The sequence below is a fragment of the Mus caroli genome, chromosome 2 (genome assembly GCF_900094665.2).
Source record: "Mus caroli chromosome 2, CAROLI_EIJ_v1.1, whole genome shotgun sequence".
In the NCBI taxonomy this organism is placed as follows: domain Eukaryota; kingdom Metazoa; phylum Chordata; class Mammalia; order Rodentia; family Muridae; genus Mus; species Mus caroli.
This window is the reverse complement of record NC_034571.1, coordinates 112,588,469-112,610,407: the sequence shown is the minus strand read 5'-3', so window position 1 is coordinate 112,610,407 and position 21,939 is coordinate 112,588,469. Positions and strand designations below refer to the sequence as shown.

Below are 21,939 nucleotides of genomic sequence, written 5' to 3'. Positions count from 1 at the left end.
CCTGGAACTCACTTTGTAGACCAGGCTGGCCTCGAACTCAGAAATTCGCCTGCCTCTGCCTCCCAAGTGCTGGGATTAAAGGTGTGCACCACCACCGCCCGGCTACTGCTCTTGTTTTGAGATAGAATTTCATTATGGCTCAAGCAGGTCTAGACCTCACTGCATCCCTTATGCTGGCCTTAAACTTGCAGAAATCCTTCCTCAGCTTCCTGAGTACTGAGATTATAGGCATAAGCCTGTGGTCTATAACCTGATAGATGATGGACCTTATCTTGATCTCCTTTGCCTCCCTTTCCCGCCTATCTCCCACAGGTCCTGGAGTGTCCTCGGCTGATGGAGACCATAGTTCAATTGTTCCTGCCTACCAGTTGGTCCCCTGTAGGGGTGGGGCCTACTCCCAGTCTATATAAAGTGCCTTGTGCTGCTGCCATGAAACTGCTTAGAGTCCTGGCTTCAGCTGGGAGGAATATTGCTGCCAGACTGGTAAGCTGGATGCATGGCAAGAGATGGAGGGCATAAGACAGGGCTGGTTTGAGCTGGATTTACTCTTGAGTGGTGGATAGCTACCTCAGTCCATCTTCCTCTTCCTCCCTGGTCTGTTTGCCTAGAAATTCAACAGAAACCAGCAGGTGGGACCTTGGTCACCTGGGTCTGTTGGTATTCTGGTCTTATGATGTGGGGAGGGTTCCCTGACCCTAGCCAGTCCAGATTTGCTGCATGCAGACAGGCCTTCATCACCCATAGCTAAGCAGAAAAAGTACCTAGCAAATACTAACTAAAAAGAAGGGAAGAACACTGGCTAGGGAGCCGCTCAGCAGGTAAAGGCACTTGCTGCCAAGCTGATCACACAAGTTTAGCCCCTGGAACTCAACATGGAAGGAGAAGGAAAAGACTCCTCAAGGTTTGTCTGATTTCCATATGCATTGTCTGACAGGTGAGCGCTGTGGCCCCAGATAAATGCTAAGGAAGAAAAGCTCAAGGAGGGGACCAGAGACTTAGAATAGGGCAGCTTGAGCCTGTTTCCAGGAGAGCCAGTACTAGCTGGATGACCCTGCTGCTGTACCTTCTCATCTCTAGCTAAGCGGCTTTGACGTCAGGAGCCGCCTGTGCCGATTCATAGCTGAAGCGCCACACGACCTGGCCTTGCCCCCCGAGGAAGCAGAGATTCTGACCACCGAGGCCTTCCGTCTGTGGGCCGTGGCTGCCTCCTATGGCCAGGGTGGTGACCTTTACAGGTAAGGAGAAGCCTGAGATAGGCTTCTCGCAGGGCCCTGCTGTCGTGCACTGTGAGTTCTGCAATACATCCTTCAGTTTTGTTGAAGGCCGTGAGGAAGGGAGGCCAAATACGATGGGGAATCTCTGCTGGGCATGAATTGCTAGGAAAAAGCGGACCAACTGCATTCTTTGACAAAAGCAGAAGTCAGATATCAGTTCCCAGTTGTGGGGTAACCTAGAAGGTTTGTAGCCTTCCCAGTTTTCAGGGCCTCACCTTGCACAAGTGTCTCTGTCCTGGGCTGTCCCCCTCTGGCTCCTCTTTCTCTGAGTTGAAACTCCTGGCAGAATTGTGCCCTCCTCTTGCCTCCCTGTGTAGTGAAGGCCAGTTGTCTTCCCCAGGGAGCTGTACCCAGTGCTGCTGCGGGCCTTGCAGACACTGCCTACAGAGCTCAACGCTCATCCCCTACAACCCCTGGCCATGCAGCGGGTGGCCGCTCTGCTCACTCTGCTTACCCAGCTCACCCTGGCAGCTAGCAGCATACCTCCTGAGCCTGCCAGGTAGGCCAGATCCAAGCCTGTCAGCAGGCATGCCCATGTGGAATGCTCCTCCACAGGGAGTAAGGCGGCCCATGCTTACTTTTGCTCCTTTGGCACTCCTGCAGTGGCCCTGCTGAGTCCTGTGGGCTGGCCATCCCTTCCTCAGTCACCTGGACACAGGTGTCTGGACTCAAGCCACTGGTGGAGCCATGTCTAAAGCAGACCCTAAAGTTCCTGCCCAGACCGGATGTGTGGAATGCTCTGGGCCCAGTGCCCAGTGCCTGCCTTCTGTTCTTGGGTGCTTACTATCAGGCCTGGAGCCGGCAGGTAAGTGCAGCCTGCCTCCCTGACTGCCTTCAGGCTATGTACCTCCTCCATTCCTTCTCTGTTGGTCCCTTTTCTACCTCTTCCCCCCGTGTGTGGTTCTGAGTGTAAACATGGCTGTGCTGAGTAGAGCCCTCATAGACCAGACAGTTACTTTTCTACTGAGCACCACCCTTACCTTTCACTTCTACCTGTTGCTCCCTGCTTTGTTTCCCAGGGGAGCCTCTGAGAGCCATGTTGATGGGACCAGGGACCCCGAGCAGTAGCTCAGCTTTGTCGGCCCTCTCATGCACGCTAGATGTTATGTACTAGAGCAAGCTCAGGGCTGTCTCCCCTTCAGAAAGATCAGGCTGTGGAAGCCTCCAAACAGATTTTTTGAGACCCTTAGTATGGTGGGTCTGGATATATAGGGCTACGGTCTTCTAGCCCATCAGCTCAGTGAACCCCTTGGTTCTCCAGTCAAGCTTGTGCCCAGAAGACTGGCTTCAGGACATGGAGCGCTTGTTGGATGAGTCCTTGCTGCCACTGCTGAGCCAGCCTCCTCTGGGCAGTCTGTGGGATTCCTTAAGGTACAATCTGGAACGGCATCTGGGGGAGTGCGGGGTGGAGGTAGTTCTCCTGAAGGGCCTCTGAGTCTGTCTCCCCAGTCCATCCCAGGACATGGCCCTTTAGGGGCCTGAGGAAACCCAAATTCCCAGCAGGAGCAAACCTCGGTACTGTGAGGAACACGAACTCTGGTCTGCACAGCCATGCACGGCTTGCACTCACAGCCCAGAGTCCCCTCAGCATTTCTGTTCTCCCTGCAGGGACTGCTCCCCGCTCTGCAATCCGCTGTCCTGTGCTTCCACTCCGGAAGCCCTCCCCAGCCTTGTGTCACTGGGCTGTGCAGGAGGCTGTCCCCCTCTCAGTGTGGCTGGCTCAGCCTCACCCTTCCCGTTCCTCACTGCCCTCCTCTCCCTCATCAACACTCTGGTCCAGAGCCACAAGGGGCTCTGTGGACAGGTGAGCCTCGGGTGTCCATTTGGAGGCCAGGCATGGGGACAAGATAGCAGGGGTAGGAAAGAGGGAGAAAAGTGGCTCGGAGGGGGCAGCAGTCTGGGGAGTCCCAGAACCCATCAGTGTTTGTTTCTAGATCTGAACAAACTTGTTTCCTCAGCTGTCTGCTGTGTTGACTGCCCCAGGACTCCAGAACTACTTTCTCCAGTGTGTGGCTCCTGCGCCTGCCCCACAGCTCACACCCTTCTCTGCCTGGGCCCTGCGCCATGAGTACCACCTACAGTACCTGGTGCTTTCCCTCGCCCACAAAGTGGTGGGTCCCTGTCTGCAGAGTCAGCCTCACCCTGTTGTCTTTCCTGCCTCTCAGCTGTAGTCCATATTCCCTGATCCATATCCTCCATCTTTCTATCACTTCCTCTCTCTGTCACTTCCTCACTCCCTCTGTTTTGTGTCCTCCATGCTGCCTCCCTGCACTAACTAGAGCCCTGTCTCCTCCCTAGGCAACACTGCAGCCAGAACCAGCTGCCAGCACTGCCCTCCACCACGCTATAGCCTTGGTCCTGCTGAGCCGGCTGTTGCCTGGAAGTGAATACCTTGCCCAGGAGCTGCTGCTGAGCTGTGTGTTCCGGCTGGAGTTCCTGCCGTAAGTCCAGGGGTCTCAGGCTTCAGGGGTTTGGTACTTTTGGGTGCTGCTGAACTTTGTTAACAAAACAGCATCTTGGAGCTGGAAACCTGGGTTTTAGTCTCTATCCTTATACTTAATTTGTTATTCCCTCAGTAAAGTGAATCGAGGCTATTCATCTTCACCCCACCTGAGAATGATAAGACTCCACAGTATGTCAATGGCTAAAAAAATGTCACATAAGCTAAGCTAGGGATGTAGTTGAACAGTAAAACACCTACTTGGCATGTGTGAGGCTCTAATTCAAAGTAGGGATCTGGTTCACTATGCACACCTCTCATCCTAGTACTCGGGAGGTCAGCCTGGGCTATATGAGAGATAGATAGATAGATAGATAGATAGATAGATAGATAGATAGATAGAGGTGGATAGGTAGAGATAGATGATAGATAAGTGATAGATGCATATATAGATGATAGATTATAAGTAAATAAACAAATAAACAAACAAATAAATAGGAAAGAGCTTGGTGAGAACTTAACCCCAGCACAGCTAGAGGTCAAGCATGGAAGTTTAAGTAAACTTTCCCTCTGTTCCATCTCCTAATGCTATGCAACATTATGGTGTGAGAGGCTATCAGGGGAGCAGAGAGGCACAGGACTAAACTTAGAAACTCTAGATCTGGGACAGCTGTCTGGATGCTGTGATTCTAGCCCTTAGTTTTGACTTTTGTATCATGTCACAGGGAAAGTGCTTCAGGGGGCCCAGAGGCAGCTGACTTCTCCGATGGACTGTCCTTAGGGAGCAGTGGGGACCCTCGGTGTAGACGAGGGGCCCTCCTCGTTCAGGCTTGCCAGGATCTCCCCAGCATCCGCAGCTGCTACCTGGCCCATTGTTCACCAGCCCGAGCCAGTCTGCTGAGCTCCCAAGCCTTGTACCGTGGAGAGCTACTACAAGTCTCAAGTCTGCTACTGCCTATACCTAAGGAGCCACTGCTGGCCACTGACTGGCCCTTCCAGCCGTTGATACATCTCTACCACCGAGCTTCAGATACTCCCTCTGGGCCACCTGCTGCTGACACTGTAGGCGTTGCCATGCGGGTCCTACAGTGGGTGCTAGTTCTGGAGAGCTGGCGCCCCGAGGTCCTCTGGGCTGTGCCCCCTGCTGCCCGCCTGGCACGTCTCATGTGTGTGTACCTGGTGGATAGCGAGCTGTTTCGAGAGACTCCCATACAGCGACTGGTGGCAGCTCTTTTAGCTCTGCTCTGTCGGCCCCAAGTCTTGCCAAACCTCAAGCTGGACTGCCCCCTTCCTGGCCTGACCTCTTTTCCTGACCTCTATGCCAGCTTCTTAGACCATTTTGAGGCTGTCTCTTTTGGGGACCACTTGTTTGGGGCCCTGGTCCTCCTTCCTCTACAGCGTAGGTTCAGTGTTACCTTGCGCCTCGCCCTCTTTGGGGAGCACGTGGGAGTGTTGCGAGCACTTGGCCTGCCTCTGACTCAGGTATGTCCTACACTATCAAGGCCTGCCTAGGACCCTTCACTGGACACTAGGGGCAGTCTTGAGCAGTGTGGCACTTTGGTGGGCATCATGACCTCATTACCTCTTTGAAAGCATCAAGCTGTAGGAATAGAAGGGTTTTTATCATGGCATCTGGCAGAGAGCAGACATATTATTACCATTGGGTTTTTTCAAGTCAGGGTTTCTCTTTGTAGCTATGGCTGTTCTGGAACTTGTTCTGGAGACCAGGCTGGCCTGAAACTCACAAAGCTCCTGCCTCTGTCTCCTGAGTGTTGGGGTTAAAGGTGTGGATCACCACTGTCTGACAGGGTTCATGTTATTAACAGGTTTGGTTTCTGCTTGTGAACTCCTACAGTCTAGAAGAAGATATACTAAGATCAAAAAACAAAACCATAGTTGTTAATTACTCAGATTCTTGGTGTGTTGAGTCAGAATTCAGAGAATTTTTAAAAGATTGGAGTGGGGCTGGTGAGATGGCTCAGTGGGTAAGAGCACCCGACTGCTCTTCCGAAGGTCCAGAGTTCAAATCCCAGCAAGAGATCTGACTCCCTCTTCTGGAGTGTCTGAAGTCAGCTACAGTATACTTACATATAATAAAAAGATTGGAGTTAAGGAGAAGATGAGGTGGAGGAGAGAGGTTGACTTAGTGCTGAAGTTTGGGAAGAATTTGACTCTAAAGTGCTTACTAGAAAAGGCTATGAAGCAAAGCCCTAACCGGTGATCGATCAGACTAAAGAGTCAGCTCACACGTTGTAAAGAGAGCCAGGCCTGGCAACACAGGCCTATTCTCGTCTCTCGGGAGCTGAGTGAGGAGGATTAGAAGGTTTTGTTTTGTTTTTTAGATTTATTTATTTATTTATTTTATGCATATGAATGCACTGTAGCTGTCTTCAGACACACCAGAAAAGGGTATCAGATCCCATTACAGATGGATGTGAGCCACCATGTGGTTGTTGGCAACTGAACTCAGGTCTTCTGAAAGAGCAGTCAGTGCTCTTAACCACTGAACCATCTCTCCAGCCCCAGGAATAGAAGTTTAAGGACAAGCCAAGCTGAGCATGGTGGCACACGCCTTTAATCCCAGCACTTGGGAGGCAGAGGCAGGCAGATTTCTGAGTTCGAGGCCAGCCAGCCTGGTCTACAGAGTGAGCTCCAGGAAAGCCAGGACTACACAGAGAAACCCTGTCTCGAAAAATACCAAAAAAAAAAAAAAAGAAGTTTAAGGACAGCCTAGGCTATATACAGAGTTCTAGTCCAGTCTAGGGTGAGACCAGACACTGTCTTCAGAGTGCTAAGGATTGTAGCTCAGTTGATAGAGAGCTTGCTAGCCACTCCTAACTCCACTGTCTCAAAGGAGTAAGGCAGAGAAACAGAACAGGATGCCAGTGTCCTCAAGTTCATGCCTGCATGAGCATGTCCACCTGCACTCAGGTGTACATATAACACACACACACATGTACATTTATTAAAACATTAAAAAATTAAAAATTGGGGGCTGGAGAGATGGCTCAGTGGTTAATAGCACTGACTGTTCTTCCAGAGGTCCTGAGTTCAAATCCCAGCAACCACATGGTGACTTACAACCATCCATAGTGGAGATTTGACACCCTCTTCTGGTGTGTCTGAAGATAGCTACAGTGTACTCACATACATAATTAAAATAAATAAATAAAACTTTAAAAAAATTAAAAATTTAATAGTTACTCATAGTAATTTTTTTATTTAAAAACATTTTAGAGCCCGGTATAGTGGTACACACCTTTAATCCCAGCACTCGGGACGCAGAGGCAGTTGAGTCTCTGTGAGTCTGAAGACAGCCTGGTTTATGTAGAAGTTCAGAGCCAGAGCTTCATAAAGAGACCCTGTCTCAAGGGAAAATAAAGGTTTTGAGACAGTGTCTTCCTGTGACCCAGGCTGGACTCAGCCTTGTAACCCGTGCCCTGGCCTTCTGTGTATGTGCAGGAATGATAGGCCCCTGCTCCCACTCCCAGCTCAGTAAGTATTGTTTTTATTTATATTTTTTCTAGTCTCTTTTGTGTATTTGTATATATATATACTTGGGGGGGGGGGCGGAGGTTCAAGACAGGGTTTCTCTGGCTGTCCTGGAACTCACTTTGTAGACCAGGCTGGCCTCGAACTCAGAGATCCGCCTGCCTCTGCCTCCTGAGTGCTGGGATTAAAGGCGTGCACCACCACGCCCAGCGTATTTGTATATTTTTATAAAATTGGAATTACTGCTTAATGAATTTTTCATTTAACCTTACATCATGAGCAGTTGCCATCCCTTAAATACTCTTAAGAAATCAATACTTAAGCCGGGAGTGGTGGCGCACGCCTTTAATCCCAGCACTTGGGAGGCAGAGGCAGGTGGATTTCTGAGTTTGAGGCCAGCCTGGTCTACAGAGTGAGTTTCAGGACAGCCAGGGCTACACAGAGAAACCCTGTCTTGAAAAAACAAAAACAACAACAAAAGAAATCTACTCTGTGTGTGTGTGTGTTTGTGTTTACGTGTGTGTGTGCGTGCACACTAGAAATGGAACCCAGGGCTTCATGCATCCTAGGAAGGTGCGCTCAGGCTGTAAGCTATGTCCCAATACCAACCAGTCTTTGCCCTTTAGCTTTCAGGCACTAAAGAAGGGAGGTCTTTCTAGGACCTGATTTCTGCCCTGTAATTTGATGGCATGTGACCAACAGTCATCCACTGCTGCTACTGATGGACATTCCCAGTTGGCCCTCAGCATATCATTTCCTTCTGTCACAGCTGCCTGTGCCTCTAGAGTGCTACACAGAGCCTGCTGAAGACAGCCTGCCTCTCCTTCAGCTCTACTTCCGGGCCTTGGTTACTGGTACACTCCGTGCACATTGGTGCCCCATCCTCTACACTGTAGCCTTGGCTCATGTCAACAGTTTCATCTTCTGCCAAGACCCAAAGAGCTCAGTAAGTCACCTCTCTATGTTCAGAGGGAAGGAGGGAGCAGGTGGACCAGTTGGGGATGGGCGGAGGGTTAAGTGAGTCCATGGGTGGGTACCAGTCCTCGGCTTAGTGTCATATCTCTCTCTTCCGTCCACTCCCAGGATGAGGTAAAGGCTGCCCGAAGGAGTATGCTGCAGAGAGCGTGGCTGCTGGCAGATGAGGTAGTATTGTGGGTGTCTGGACGGAAAAGATAAAGGACGTTAGGAACCAAACCTCAACAAACTCTGACCACCCACTTCATGGGTTTTGTCCTCTCTGCAGGGGCTGCGGCAGCATCTCCTTCACTATAAGCTTCCCAACTCCAGCCTCCCAGAGGGCTTTGAGCTGTATTCCCAGTTACCTCGCCTGAGGCAGCAGTGCCTTCAGACACTGCCCACAGAGGGGCTCCAGAATGGAGGAGTCAAGACATAGGGCACTTGCCCCCAGCTAAAGATGAATACTCTACTCTCCTGGGACTGAGCAGTGAGCCTCCTGAGAGAAGGAAACACAAGGTTTGCCTTCCTGTGAGCACATTGTTTGAGCCTTTTTTAGAACAGAAGGAACTCGTATTACATCATGATACTGGAGCTCAGGATCTGGGGGCTGAGGGCTGTGCCAGGCATGGAAGGAGGGTGGCTTCAGTATTTACCCTGCGGTGCCCAGGACAGTCTGAGCACAGCTCTCCTCACCCACCTCCAGTCTTCACCAGGCCAGGGTGTGCAATTGCTGTGCTACACTCTGAAATAAATTCTTTTCTAGTCTGACTGATCTGGACTGTTTTGTCACATTCAGAGTTGGTAGCAAGGGTGGATATTCCCGAGGAGAGAGATGGGAGAAAACGTCACAATGGGAGGTAAACACAGTCTCCATCTGGGGGTGGCAGAGGTGTGTGTCCTGGGAGTCTGTGACAGTGACAGTGCTCCTGGAGTGGGTGTGGTCATGGAGGACTCAGCATGCCCTGGAAGTGCTGAGGTCAGAGAACCCAAATGTCAGCCTGGTGTAGTTCTATGCCGTTCTCAGTGGGCTTTTTTTTATAATTGTGTTCATCTGTATGTGAATATGGCATGTGTACAGAGACCAGGAGATAATTTTGGATCCCCCTGTAGCTGTGTGGTTTTGAGCTCCCTGCTGTGGGTATAGACCAGACTTGGCTGCACTGACCACTGGGCTATCCTCCAGCCCTGGTACTTTCTAGATTATCCTTCTCTCTGATAGAAAATATATTTTTTCTTGCTTAGAAAATATATATTTGGGGGCTGGTGAGATGGCTCAGCAGGTAAGAGCATTGACTGCTCTTCCAAAGGTCCTGAGTTCAAATCCCAGCAACCACATGGTGACTCACAACCACCCGTAATGAGATCTGATGCCCTTTTCTGGTGCGTCTGAAGTCAGCTACAATGTACTTATATATAATAATAAATAAATCTTTGAGCCAGAGTGAGTGGGGCCAACTGGAGCAAGCAGAGGTCCTAAAATTCAATTCCCAACATCCACATGAAGGCCCACAACCATCTGCAGCTACAGTGTACTCACATACATAAAATTTAAATAAATAAATCTTTTTGTTTTTTTTGTTTTTAGAGACAGGGTTTCTCTGTATAGACCTGGCCTTCCTGGAACTCACTCTGTAGACCAGGCTGGCCTCGAACTCAGAAATCCACCTGCCTCTGCCTCCCAAAAGGCGTGGTACACCACCACACCCAGCAATAAATAAATCTTTAAAAAAATGTGTGTGTGTGTGTGTGTGTGTGTGTGTGTGTGTGTGTGTGTGTGTGTGTATCTGTGCAAAGCATTGTAGAACATGCCTTTAATTAGCCTGGTCTTCAAATACACAGAGAAACCCTGTCTTGAAAACACACACACACACATACTATGTGTATGAATGTTTTACATACAGACCACGTGTGTGCCTGGTACCCCTTGAGGCCAGATGGGGACATCAGACTCCCCTGGAACTGGAGATACAGATAATTGTGACCAATTGTGACCAATCACTTCGGTACTGAGAATTGAACCCTGGTCCTCTTGAAGAACAGCCAGTTCTCTTAACTGTTGAGCAATCTCTCCAGCCCAACACAGGCTTTCTTATCCTATCATTTGCTGTATGGAATAATCGTTCTTTCAGATCACCAGGAGAGGTCCAGTATGACCCTGTCAGTGAGCCAACATAAATGGCATGATCACCCACTATCAGACTAGTGGCCTATGAGGGAACTTGAGGCAGGAAGTAAGTGATGGAAACCTTAGGTGTCTGTGAGCACTATGAGGACAGTCTCAGGAGACAGGCTTCATTGAGCAGCTTTTAATTGTGGGGAACAACAGCTATTTAAAGCTTTGGGGAGTGGGTAGAGGCTTTCGGGGTAAGTGTACTTCCTTGGCCATGGCTAAGGTACTGTGGCCTTATTTGTATGAAGAGGAATTCCAGGTGCTTTGATAAGAAGAGAGGATGTTTAACCAGCAACATTGGCCGCTGTCGGCCTCAATGGTGGCAGAGGTGATGGTGGGGCTTGGGGGTGCTGGGACATGCAGGCCCAGAGCAGGGAGGGAGGAATCCTACTCCTGGAGTCTCAGGACTGGATTTTCAGGGTTTGTGCATAGCTCGGCCTCTCTCCCTCTCTCCCTCCCTCTCTCCGGCTCCAGGTTGGCTCCCCTGGTTGCAGGGCTCCTCAGCCCCACATACCACCAATCCCTTTCTTTAGCTTATTAAAACAAAATTTTATTCATGAAAGAGAGTGATGGTGATATCTATAGAACTCAGTGGGTCATGAGTTCTCCATTTTTATAAAATCTACCGTAGCTAGAGTTAGTATTAGATACTAAGAATTTACTAATTAGCTAGTTACCTGATAGGCCCAGCTTCAGTTTTTAGAAGTAAAAACATCTTTAGCGTTTAGGCTTCAGTCATTAACTTAGTTTTTTGTTTTGTTTTTCTTTAAGTCCAGTATGTGTTTATTGGGATGGTTCTTCCCTTAGTTGCCGCCTCCCAAAGAAACATCCTCCTGTAACCTTTGCTTTCGCCCTTGAAGGCCTGCAGAGGGCAGGGGTCAGGCAACCCACAAGGCCGTTATTTGTGCAGTGCTAATGACCCTGGTGGGATTTTAGCCTCCTGGGCGGTTTATACCCATGGATTAGAAATTAGGAACCTTGAGGGGAGAGGCTGGGGGTGGGGCGCTGAACAAATTCATTAATTAAAAAAAAGAAATTCGCATTCTTCTACAGATAGCTGAGATCCTTTGCAAAAGATTTATTCTGGTAGGAAGATATTGTTTGTTTTTGTTTTGAGGGGACTCATAGCAATCCTGCTGCTTCAGTCTTCCAAGTGCAGGAATTACAGGCATGAGCCACCATGCCTGGCTTAACATTAGCATTTTGAACAAAAGATAAAGGACACAATACATAAAAACGATCCATCCATGTGATTTTGCAGTTGGTGGCCTGTGGCTGAGCCATTCTGCATTGCCTGGGAATGCTAGCACTTGAATCCTCTGACATCTTTTTTTTTGTTTTGTTTTGTTTTTGTTTTTTTCGAGACAGGGTTTCTCTGTATAGACCTGGCTGTCTTGGCACTCACTATGTAGACCAGGCTGGCCTCGAACTCAGAAATCCACCTGCCTCTGCCTCCCAAGTGCTGGGACCATAGGCCTGTGCCACCACCACCTGGCTTCTGACATCTTTTTAACATATCTATTAGCTTTTTGAGAGGAAGTCTCATGTAAGTCCAGGCTGGCATCCAGTTTGAAAGCAGAATAACACTGAGCTTGGGGTCCCATCTCCATTTGGCAGGTGCTGGGTTACAAATGTGAGCGACACTGTCCACATTTTCCAACACTTTGTCCAGTCATGGCAGTAAGAAGTTTTCCACATGAACAGTGTGCAACAAACTCAGAAAGTCATGATTCTGAGGTACTGGGATGTCCTGCCTCATGGTCAGAAAGGGACACAGCAATGACAAGCAATAACGCCTTACGGGGGACAGTTTAATCGCCATCACCCAGGAGGCAGAGGCAGGTGGATTTTTGGAGGCTCTACATACTTCCCATGTGTGATCATGCACTTAAACTAATACTGACACCAATAAAGCCATTCACTATGATGCTGAGACCCACAAAAGCTACTGCCATGTACTAGGGTGCTGTCCAGCCTGCTATCACAAAGGTATAATGTAGAGCCAACTTTTTCTCCTACCAGGAACCCACTAGTTTGTTGGGGTGCCATAGGTGGAGACTAGAGCCCTTCAGCTCAGCAAGGCTCCTCCCGGAAGCCTGGGGACCTCGATGCCCTCATGCCCCGCCTTTTCCTCCTATTTCCCGGGTCTGACGTGAGTGTATACAGGCCAGTTGGAAGTCGGCAGGGTAGTGGTGATAGCTCTGAGACTGCTGACAGCCTATAAACTGCAGCCAGGGTTCTCAACCATCATCCTTTGCTGGAACCAAGGGATTGGGCGATGGGCTGCTCCCACAGGCTGCTGCTGTGGCTGGGAGCTGCTGGTAAGTGCTGTTTGGTGGTCAGGGTACCAGCCAACCAGAGACAACTAGATTTGGGGCTGCATTAGCAACAGACCAGGTCTCAATGGTTCCTTCTAAGGTGGCCTTGTGCTTCTAGAGTACAGCAAGAAAGGTGCGGAGCACGTCCAAATCTAAGAATCAGATGGGGCGTTGACACTACTTGGGAGGAAGCTAGAGAGAGGAGAGGTGGTGGGGTGCTGTACAACCGGGAGCGGTGCAGCCCCCAAGTCACTCCACGAGAGCTCTGGAATAGAGGTCATGATATATGTAGACACCTTGCAAGGCTTGGGAAACCCGGTTGGGTGGTAGGTGTCTAGCTTCAGCCTCTGTAGGCACATTCGGGCATTCGGGGTGTGGCTGGAAGCAGGGTACTGCTGAGTGACTATCCATCCCTTATGTCTCCCCCGTCACATTCTGCATCATCTAACCCTTCTTCCTGTCACCTTTCAGGAACTATTCTTTGCTCCAACTCGGAGTTCCAGGCACCTTTTCTAACACCTTCGCTTTTGCCGGTGCTGGTACTCAATTCCCAGGAGCAGAAAGTCACCCCCACGCCCAATAAATTGGAGCCAGCTTCCCTCCCAAATCCTCTAGGTGAGCTTCAGGCTCCTCCCTTTTCTTGGTTCACCATCTCCAGATCCCTAGGCCTGGAGAGGAACTCTACTTTTTCCTTCTCCCTTTGTACCTAGGCACACGGGGGCCTTGGGTGTTTAACACCTGTGGCGCCAGCGGCAGGAGCGGACCCACACAAACACAGTGCGATGGGGCATACACAGGAAGCAGCGTGATGGTGACAGTGGGGGCTGCCGGGCCGCTCAAAGGCGTGCAGCTGTGGCGGGCGCCAGACACAGGCCAGTATCTGTAAGTGCCCAGCAGGAAGAGGGTGGCAATCACCTGCTAGGTTGAGGTTCTACAGACCAGGGAAGTTGTCTTAAAACATTCCGCAGAAAAGCCTAGTGTCAGTCACTTCGATCGTCCTCCTAAGTTAACCATCGTCAGGACGGCCGCCCAATCAACGGTGGCTCCGAGATGGGGCTGGACGATTCCAACCATCTCCGTTAACGCTCTTGAAATACTCGTGGAACCCAACTGAAAACTCGGTCTTCCCCACCCCTTCACAGTCCATCTAAGCCCCTTAGGAAGAAGCTTTCCGGCCGCGGGTTCCCGACCTTGAGCCGCCGCCTGGCCCAGGACTGAGGCGCCCAGGACTGAGACGCGGACCGGTGCTCTCTCCTCCCGCAGGATCTCTGCCTACGGAGCGGCGGGCGGCAAGGGCGCCCAAAACCACCTGTCACGGGCGCACGGCATCTTCCTCTCAGCAGTATTCTTCCTCCGTCGCGGGGAGCCGGTGTACATCCTTGTGGGGCAGCAGGGCCAGGACGCCTGTCCCGGAGTAAGCGGGGCGAGTGGGACAGGGGCGCCCGGTCCGAGAGCTGGGGGAGGAGAGAATCCCTGGTCACGCAGCATTTCACCTTGGTGCCACCCAGGGGAGCCCTGAGAGCCAGCTCGTCTGTCTGGGAGAGTCTGGGGAGCATGCAACAACCGATGGGACCGAAAGGATCCCAGGCTGGAGACGCTGGACCGGAGGGGGCGGGGGTGGCGGAGGCGCCACCTCCATCTTCCGGGTAGGTGCACCGGGTGCTGTCGCCTCGACCCCCAGCTGGGTATCCCAGGCTCCGCTCTCCCTCTGGGTTCCCCGGGCTCAGGTCCCGGGCGCGGCCCCTGACCGGCCACTGGCCCCATAGCTGCGCGCGGGGGAGCCAGAGCCGCTGCTGGTGGCGGCGGGAGGCGGCGGGAGGTCCTACCGGAGGCGACCTGACCGCGGCCGGACTCAGGCCGTCCCCGAGAGGCTGGAGACCCGCGCGGCGGCGCCGGGCAGCGGCGGGAGAGGAGGCGCGGCAGGTGAGCGCTCCGCCCGGCGGGGAGAGGCGGGGAGAGGCGAGCGGCTCCGCAACGCCACTGCCCGTCGCTTGCTGTCGCTTCGCAGGTGGAGGGAGCGGCTGGACGTCGCGAGCCCACTCTCCGCAGGCCGGACGCTCGCCGCGGGAAGGGGCCGAGGGCGGCGAGGGCTGCGCGGAGGCCTGGGCTGCGCTCCGCTGGGCTGCGGCGGGAGGCTTCGGGGGCGGCGGCGGGGCCTGCGCGGCGGGCGGCGGTGGCGGCGGCTACCGGGGTAGGTGCACCCGTCGGAAGGGGTAGTCGGACAGCCCGGGTGATGTGACGGTAGAGCCTAAGAACCTGGCCTGAGCTTTCCAGAGGATAGGTGGGGAATGCCCCACTCTCCACTGTGTCAGGCCCCAGCAGGTGCTCTTACAAAGGAGGTCAGATCAGGTCAGGCCTGGGCGTGGTGGCATGCTCGCCTGCAGCGCGTGCTGGAGGCCGAAGGATTCCAAGCTAAGTAACTACGGAGTGAAGCCAGGCTAGGCTACAGACTGGTCTGGTCTGGTTTGGTTTGGTTTGGTTTGGTTTGGTTTGGTTTGGTTTGGTTTGGTTTGGTTTGGTTTGGTTTGGTTTTGTTTTGTTTTGTTTTGTTTTAAGACAGGGTTTCTTTTTCGAGATGGGCTGTCCTGGAACTCCCTCTGTAAGCCAGGCTGGCCTCGAACTCACAGATACCCACCTGCCTTTGCCTCCCAGGAGTTGAAATGAAAGGCATGCACCACCACCGAGCAGGCTGGTCTTGTTTTGTCTTTTACAAAGGGCCAAATTTCCCATGCTTGGTTGCACATTCCTTTAATCCTACTATCAGGAAACAGAAACAGGCAGATCTCTGTGAGTTTCAGGCCCGTTAGGGCCCCACAACGTAACTTTGATTTAAAAACAAAACAAAACAAAAAAGCCCAAATCAATTGCAAATCACACACGCAATTAAATCAAGTGCCTGTTCCAAAACAAATCCTTACTCTGCCAAAGTCTAAGGAATTTAGGGCCGGTCTTGTTAGCGTGCTACTCTGGGAGGCTATGAGCAAGAATGGTTTAAATTAGTAGTTCTCAAAGTGTGCTTATCACAGAAGTTATTAGAAATAAAAATTCAGCCGGGTGTGGTGGCGCTCACCTTTAATCCCAGCACTCGGGAGGCAGAGGCAGGCGGATTTCTGAGTTCGAGGCCAGCATGGTCTACAAAGTGAGTTTCAGGACAGCCAGGGCTATACAGAGAAACCCTGTCTCGAAACAAACAAACAAACAAACAAACAACCCCCCCAAAAAAAACAAAAAAAAAAAAGAAAGAAAAATTCAAGGATAAAATCTGAGAAGATGTTGGTCAAACATTAAAACAAAACTTAATTAGATAGGAGGAGTCAATTTAAGTTATCTTTAGTTCAATATACTAATCACAATTAATACCAATATTTTTGGTTCTGTCAGTATAGGGAATAAAATCCAGCCTGTGGTCAAGCCAAGGGCCTGGGGCATGCTAGAGAAATGCTCTCCCACAAGGCTACACCCCTAGTCTCAACAACATGGCTAAGAGAGTATTTCTGAGGTGCTCTCACTACAAACAACGGTTTGATGGCTTAAATGATTGCACAATGCATGCACATTTCAAAGTATCATACTATACACAATACTACACAGTTTTTATTTGTTGATTAAAATTTAGTTACTATAGTTCATTTTAAAGAGAAATGCACGGGGTGGGGTGGGGGAGGTCAGCAGGGGAGGTGCTGGTCTTCTGTTTTTTTTTTTTTTGGGGGGGGGGGGTTTTCGAGACAGGGTTTCTCTGTATAGCTCTGGCTGTCCTGGAACTCACTTTGTAGACCAGGCTGGCCTCGAACTCAGAAATCCGCCTGCCTCTGCCTCCCGAGTGCTGGGATTAAAGGCGTGCACCACCACGCCCGGCTGGTCTTCTGTTTTAACAGGTCCTAAGATGCTACAGAATTTGGGGATACTGATGTAGAACTCCTAGTCTATCAGGACTGGACTGTTCATAAATACTTCATGACACATCTTTGTTCACACAGGAATGGAGTTTGTGGGCTGAACATCCCTCATTTCACAGCTCAGTGTATGGTCTGGAGGGGCTCAGACAGACAAGGGGTCCAGCCAGGCTAAGCCAGGTCTTTGGGTTCCAGCAGAACAGTCAGTCCCCCTTTCTCTAGCCCCTCAATGGCAGTGTCATTAGCACAGGATTTACAATGGGAGATCTTAGCTTTCCTGCTGGTCGCAAGCCAGCTTCCCACACAAGGCAGCTGCGTGCTCCTCTTCAACCTGTCTCCTTTTTGTAGTTAAACCTCCATCAGCCGGGTGGTGGTGGCGCACGCCTTAAATCCCAGCAGAGGATTTAAGAGGGAAGCAGAGGCAGGTGGATTCCTGAGTTCAAGGCCAACCTGGTCTACAGAGTGAGTTCCAGGACAGCCAGAGAAACCCTGTCTCAAAAAAAAAAAAAAAAAAAAAAAAAGATGCTAAGCATGGAGAGATGGCTCAGGGGTTAAGAGCAATGAGTGCTCTTCCGAAGGTCCTGAGTTCAAATCCCAGCAACCATATAGTGGCTCACAACCATCCGTAATGAGATCTGATGCCCTCTTCTGCTGTGTCTGAAGACAGCTACAGTGTACTTACATATAATAAATTTAAAAAAAAAAACAAAAACCCTCCATCACTCTCCATTTCAAGGCGGTGATACTTCTGAGTCTGACCTCCTTTGGGCTGATGGGGAAGATGGCACATCCTTTGTCCACCCCAGTGGCGAGCTCTACCTACAGCCTCTAGCAGGTATTTGCTCTGAACCCCTGTCTCTCAGCCTGGCCAGCCGTCCTCCTCAATCCCTGGACCCACATCCCATCTGCTCTGAGCTGTGAGATTCCCAGTTCTTAACTGGCACATTATTTGAGAAGCACCTGTGAGTTGTGGCTATAGATCCTAGTGCAGGTATTCCAGACTGCTAGGCAGGTATCCTTGCTACGAACTCTCTCCAAACACCTTAGGGCTCATGGGTCCCAGAAGACATAATGTACAGGCTTGACTGACGTCCCCCAGGCTGGGCCAGCAAGATGGCTTGGGCTGGTAAAACCCTTGCCACTCAAGCCTGGTGATCTGACACCATAGTAGAAGAAGAAAAGGAATTCTGACTTCACAAGCATTGTGGCTTGGTCTATCTCTGAATGAAATCAGTCAATAGAAATGAAGTCCCCGGGGCTCTGACATCACCCTTTGTGTTGCTGTGGTTGGGACCACTCCTGACTAGAAGTAGCCATATGACTGGAAAGTCCTGTGTGTTCCATCCCCACTTCCCACCCCACCATGTCTACTCTTTTACTCGCAGTCACAGAGGGCCATGGGGAGGTGGAGATCCGAAAGCATCCCAACTGCAGTCACTGCCCTTTCAAAGACTGCCAGTGGCAGGCAGAGCTCTGGACGGCCGAATGCACGTGCCCAGAGGGCACGGAGCTAGCTGTGGATAATGTCACTTGCATGGGTATGTCTTCATAGAGCATTGGAAATGGATCAGGGCACAGTCTCCTGTCAAGAACATGTAGGCCAGTGTGGGAGGCAAGATGGATATTTAGATATAGATATGTATCTAAAAATGGCAGTTGCTATGGAAGGTATCAAATAGTTAAGGGGCTCTCAAGAGGGAGAGTTGCTTTTGTCTGGGGACAACTGTGGGTGGCACTGTGGGAAAGTAAACACTGAGATGGGGCTTGAAGCATGGATAAGATTTAAGGGTACCCAGTCATGGTAGCATACACCTCTGATCCCAGCAGTGGGTAGGCTACAGCAGAATTGAGAGTCTGAGCCCAGCCTGGGTTACTGGGAGACCCTATCTCAAAAACAACAAGACAAAACAAAACACAAGACAAATGAGAAAAATACTTGAGGGTAGCAGGACAGAGGAGCCTCCTGCTGGAGGTGACATTGTTCTTTCTCCCTAGACCTGCCAACCACCGCAAGCCCTCTGATCCTGATGGGAGCTGTAGTGGCAGCCTTGGCACTGAGTCTCCTAATGATGTGTGCAGTCCTGATTCTAGGTATGGGCATCTAGCATGGCTGATGCAGGCTGACCCTTCTCTCCTAGGCTGTGATGGACTTCTCTGTGGTTCTAGGCTAAATGTGGCTGACATCATGGCCCTTACCCCACAGAGCAATGGTGGGGTCCTCTCAGCTCTTAGGAGTAGTGCCAGGGAGTCCTGGGCCTGGGGAAGCAGTGTGGGCCTGATAAATACCTCTCTTCTCACCCATAGTGAACCAGAAGAAGTGTCAGGGCCTGTGGGGGACCAGGCTGCCAGGCCCTGAGCTTGAGCTAAGCAAGCTTCGATCCTCTGCCATCAGGACAGCACCCAACCCCTACTACTGTCAGGTGGGACTCAATCCTGCCCAGTCCTGGCCTCTGCCCCCAGGGCTCACTGAGGTTTCACCAGCCAATGTCACTCTACTCAGGTGAGTCCTCAACCTCCTTCTGTGATGATGTGCACTTTGAAGCCCTCCTCCCCATCCTTCCTCCTGTCATGATGCATTATGAATCCCAGAGGGCATCTAACTCAAATCCCTTGTGCAGAGGAAGTTCCAAAAGGCAAAGTAGCATGGGTAGGGTCAGATTTTGCCCCAGTTCTGGGGTGCAGAGATCTGGGAACATGACTGTTCTGGAGCCCACAGCTTGCCTTTCTCCCAGCAGGGTCTGCATTAGCACAAGGAGAGGCCTTATCCTACATTAGGACCCTGACTCTGGCCCCATCTCTGTGTGTCAGCATTAGCTTGTGTCTGAGAGCATCCATGGCCCAGAGAGAGCTCAGAGAAGGTCCCCTGGACCTATGGGGTGGGAGCCAAAGAGATAAAGGGGCATTGTCTCTTCTATAGACCCTGTTTGCCTATGCCATTCTCTTCCTTCCATCTTGTCTTCTTATAGAGCCCTTGGCCATGGTGCCTTTGGGGAAGTATACGAGGGACTAGTGACTGGCCTTCCTGGGGACTCCAGCCCTCTTCCAGTGGCTATTAAGGTGAGAAGGGGTAGGGCTTGCGGTTGCTCTAGAGCCTTTGGGCTAGAGCCTTTGTTGCTCTCCCTCCTAAATTACTCAGAGCTCAGGAGTGCTCTGCGTTCCCTCCCCAGACTCTGCCAGAGCTCTGCTCCCGTCAGGATGAGCTGGACTTTCTCATGGAGGCTCTGATCATCAGGTGCAGCCCAGGGCAGGCAGGAGGGTGTGGTGGGAGGCAGGATCTGCCTACAGGAACAGCCTCTCTGCTCTTGATGGCTGAGGGGCAGCCTTTTAGGGCACAGAGGTTTTCTGCACTTTAATTGGATTTAGAATATGCTTATCTCCCCACTGGTGATGGGGTCTATGCGCCATTTCCACTCAGCAAGTTCAGCCATCAGAACATTGTACGCTGTGTGGGGCTCAGCTTCCGGTCCGCCCCGCGCCTCATTCTGCTGGAGCTGATGTCTGGTGGGGACATGAAGAGCTTTTTGAGGCACAGCAGACCACACCCAGTAAGGCCCTTTTCTGGGCTCCCCAGACCCTTCTAAAATCCTATTTGCTCTACGATCTGGATGAAATGATGTACCTTCTGCCCAACTCAGGGACAACTGGCGCCTCTGACCATGCAGGACCTATTGCAGCTGGCCCAGGATATAGCCCAGGGCTGCCACTACCTGGAGGAAAATCACTTCATCCACAGGTTGGAAGCAATCAGGAGACCCTTGGCCCACTTCTCCCGTCATAACATCCATCCCTCTCTATATATACAACCTTTAAAGAAATGTAACAGAAAGAGCCAGAGTGCCTATGCTCCGTCTGGCATGAACATTTTGTCTGTTTTACAGAGACATTGCTGCCCGTAACTGTCTGCTTAGCTGCAGCGGAGCCAGCCGAGTGGCCAAGATTGGAGATTTTGGAATGGCAAGAGATATCTACCAGTGAGCAGGAACTGGGGAGCTGGGAGAGCTGCTGTTCCACAGAGGCTGGCTTGACCGCACTGGGAAAACTCTGCACCTTTTTTTCTCCTTCATATAGGGCCAGTTATTACCGCAAGGGTGGCCGGACCTTGCTCCCAGTCAAGTGGATGCCGCCAGAAGCTCTCTTGGAGGGCCTTTTCACATCCAAGACAGACTCCTGGTGATAGCATGTCCCCTGCTGTGCTCCCCCCACTCTGCCCTGAAGCTAGTCCTATCCCTTCACCACCTTATATGACAGCAGGGGACAGTACACATGATGGGTCTTGTTTGTTCCTTCTACCTCTGACACAGGTCTTTTGGGGTCCTGCTCTGGGAGATCTTCTCACTGGGGTATATGCCCTACCCTGGACATACCAACCAGGAGGTTCTAGACTTCATTGCCACAGGGAACAGGATGGACCCTCCTAGGAACTGTCCTGGGCCAGTGTGAGCTAACAGTGCTGCCCAGGGTGGGAGGCATCCCAAGGATTCAGGAGGCATAAACTCCTGCCTCTCCCTAGGTACCGAATCATGACCCAGTGCTGGCAGCATCAGCCTGAGCTCCGCCCTGACTTTGGCAGCATCTTGGAACGGATTCAGTACTGCACTCAGGTGTGCCCCCCACCCAAACCCCAGTCCCCAAATATCCCTTCGACCACCTCTAACTACCCTGGTTCTGCAGGGCAGGAAGAGAGCCATAAAATAGCCATGTGGTTCCCTGTTCCCCAACTCTCCCATTACAGGACCCTGATGTGCTGAACTCACCCCTGCCCGTGGAACCTGGGCCCATTCTAGAGGAGGAAGGGGCCTCCAGGCTGGGAAACAGGTCACTGGAGGGTCTTAGATCCCCAAAGCCCCTAGAGCTGAGTTCTCAGAACTTGAAGAGCTGGGGAGGAGGCCTTCTTGGCTCTTGGCTGCCCTCTGGCCTCAAGACCCTCAAACCCAGGTGCCTCCAACCTCAGAACATTTGGAACCCCACCTATGGCTCCTGGACCCCAAGGGGCCCCCAGGGTGCAGATACAGGCATTGACCACTTCAATGGCTCCTCCTCAAGTTCCATTCCAGGCATCCAGTAGGCTCTGCCCCTGCGCCTGTGTTGCATGTTCAGGCATGTTTCAGGGATATGCGGGCAACCTGGCCTCCCACACTGGAAACCAGCCCAGACCCTCTTGGGGAAGGTCCTAGGCTACTTTCAGTCTTTGGTCTTTGAAACCAGAGGCCACCCATCCACTGCAGGAGTCAGTTGGGAATCCTGGATTGTCCACTCCTTATAAGGATCTTTCCTCTGGCTCATTCCAGTGCTACACATGTTTTAGTAATAATAATGGTAATAAAAACAATAAACCCTTCTAATTCTTCAGTTCTCTGAGTGAATGTGGAAGAGAGAACCAGAAGTGAAGGGGAGG

The 21,939-nt window shown here is 51.3% G+C and overlaps 2 protein-coding genes across 6 annotated transcripts in view; both read left to right on the top strand.

Annotated features, from left to right (window-relative positions):
* Window positions 1-8,932, top strand: part of Rpap1 (RNA polymerase II associated protein 1) — a 23,393-nt gene extending 14,461 nt beyond the window's left edge. For 3 of the 5 annotated variants that reach the window (XM_029474061.1, XM_029474062.1, XM_029474060.1), the window contains 12 exons: window positions 313-483; window positions 1,078-1,235; window positions 1,615-1,773; window positions 1,878-2,079; window positions 2,503-2,645; window positions 2,883-3,078; window positions 3,233-3,385; window positions 3,573-3,715; window positions 4,440-5,196; window positions 7,976-8,152; window positions 8,290-8,349; window positions 8,450-8,932. In XM_029474061.1, the coding sequence (XP_029329921.1) occupies window positions 313-483; window positions 1,078-1,235; window positions 1,615-1,773; window positions 1,878-2,079; window positions 2,503-2,645; window positions 2,883-3,078; window positions 3,233-3,385; window positions 3,573-3,715; window positions 4,440-5,196; window positions 7,976-8,152; window positions 8,290-8,349; window positions 8,450-8,599 (2,469 nt within the window). In that variant the 3' untranslated portion in view covers window positions 8,600-8,932. The remainder of the gene's footprint in view (window positions 1-312; window positions 484-1,077; window positions 1,236-1,614; window positions 1,774-1,877; window positions 2,080-2,502; window positions 2,646-2,882; window positions 3,079-3,232; window positions 3,386-3,572; window positions 3,716-4,439; window positions 5,197-7,975; window positions 8,153-8,289; window positions 8,350-8,449) is intronic. The other 2 variants (XM_021157074.1, XM_029474063.1) reach the window with 1 other exon arrangement.
* A 4,029-nt stretch (window positions 8,933-12,961) lies between these two features.
* Ltk (leukocyte receptor tyrosine kinase) lies at window positions 12,962-21,886 on the top strand. Its single transcript, XM_021157078.2, has 19 exons — window positions 12,962-13,266; window positions 13,362-13,533; window positions 13,915-14,065; window positions 14,160-14,297; window positions 14,418-14,574; window positions 14,660-14,842; window positions 17,281-17,379; window positions 17,930-18,082; window positions 18,540-18,635; window positions 18,849-19,044; window positions 19,511-19,601; window positions 19,712-19,776; window positions 19,960-20,089; window positions 20,180-20,277; window positions 20,423-20,515; window positions 20,613-20,714; window positions 20,846-20,980; window positions 21,055-21,145; window positions 21,277-21,886. Exons 1-19 carry the CDS (start codon window positions 13,068-13,070, stop codon window positions 21,607-21,609), a joined length of 2,682 nt encoding a protein of 893 aa, XP_021012737.1. The 5' UTR covers window positions 12,962-13,067; the 3' UTR covers window positions 21,610-21,886.
* The last annotated feature ends 53 nt before the right edge of the window (window positions 21,887-21,939 follow it).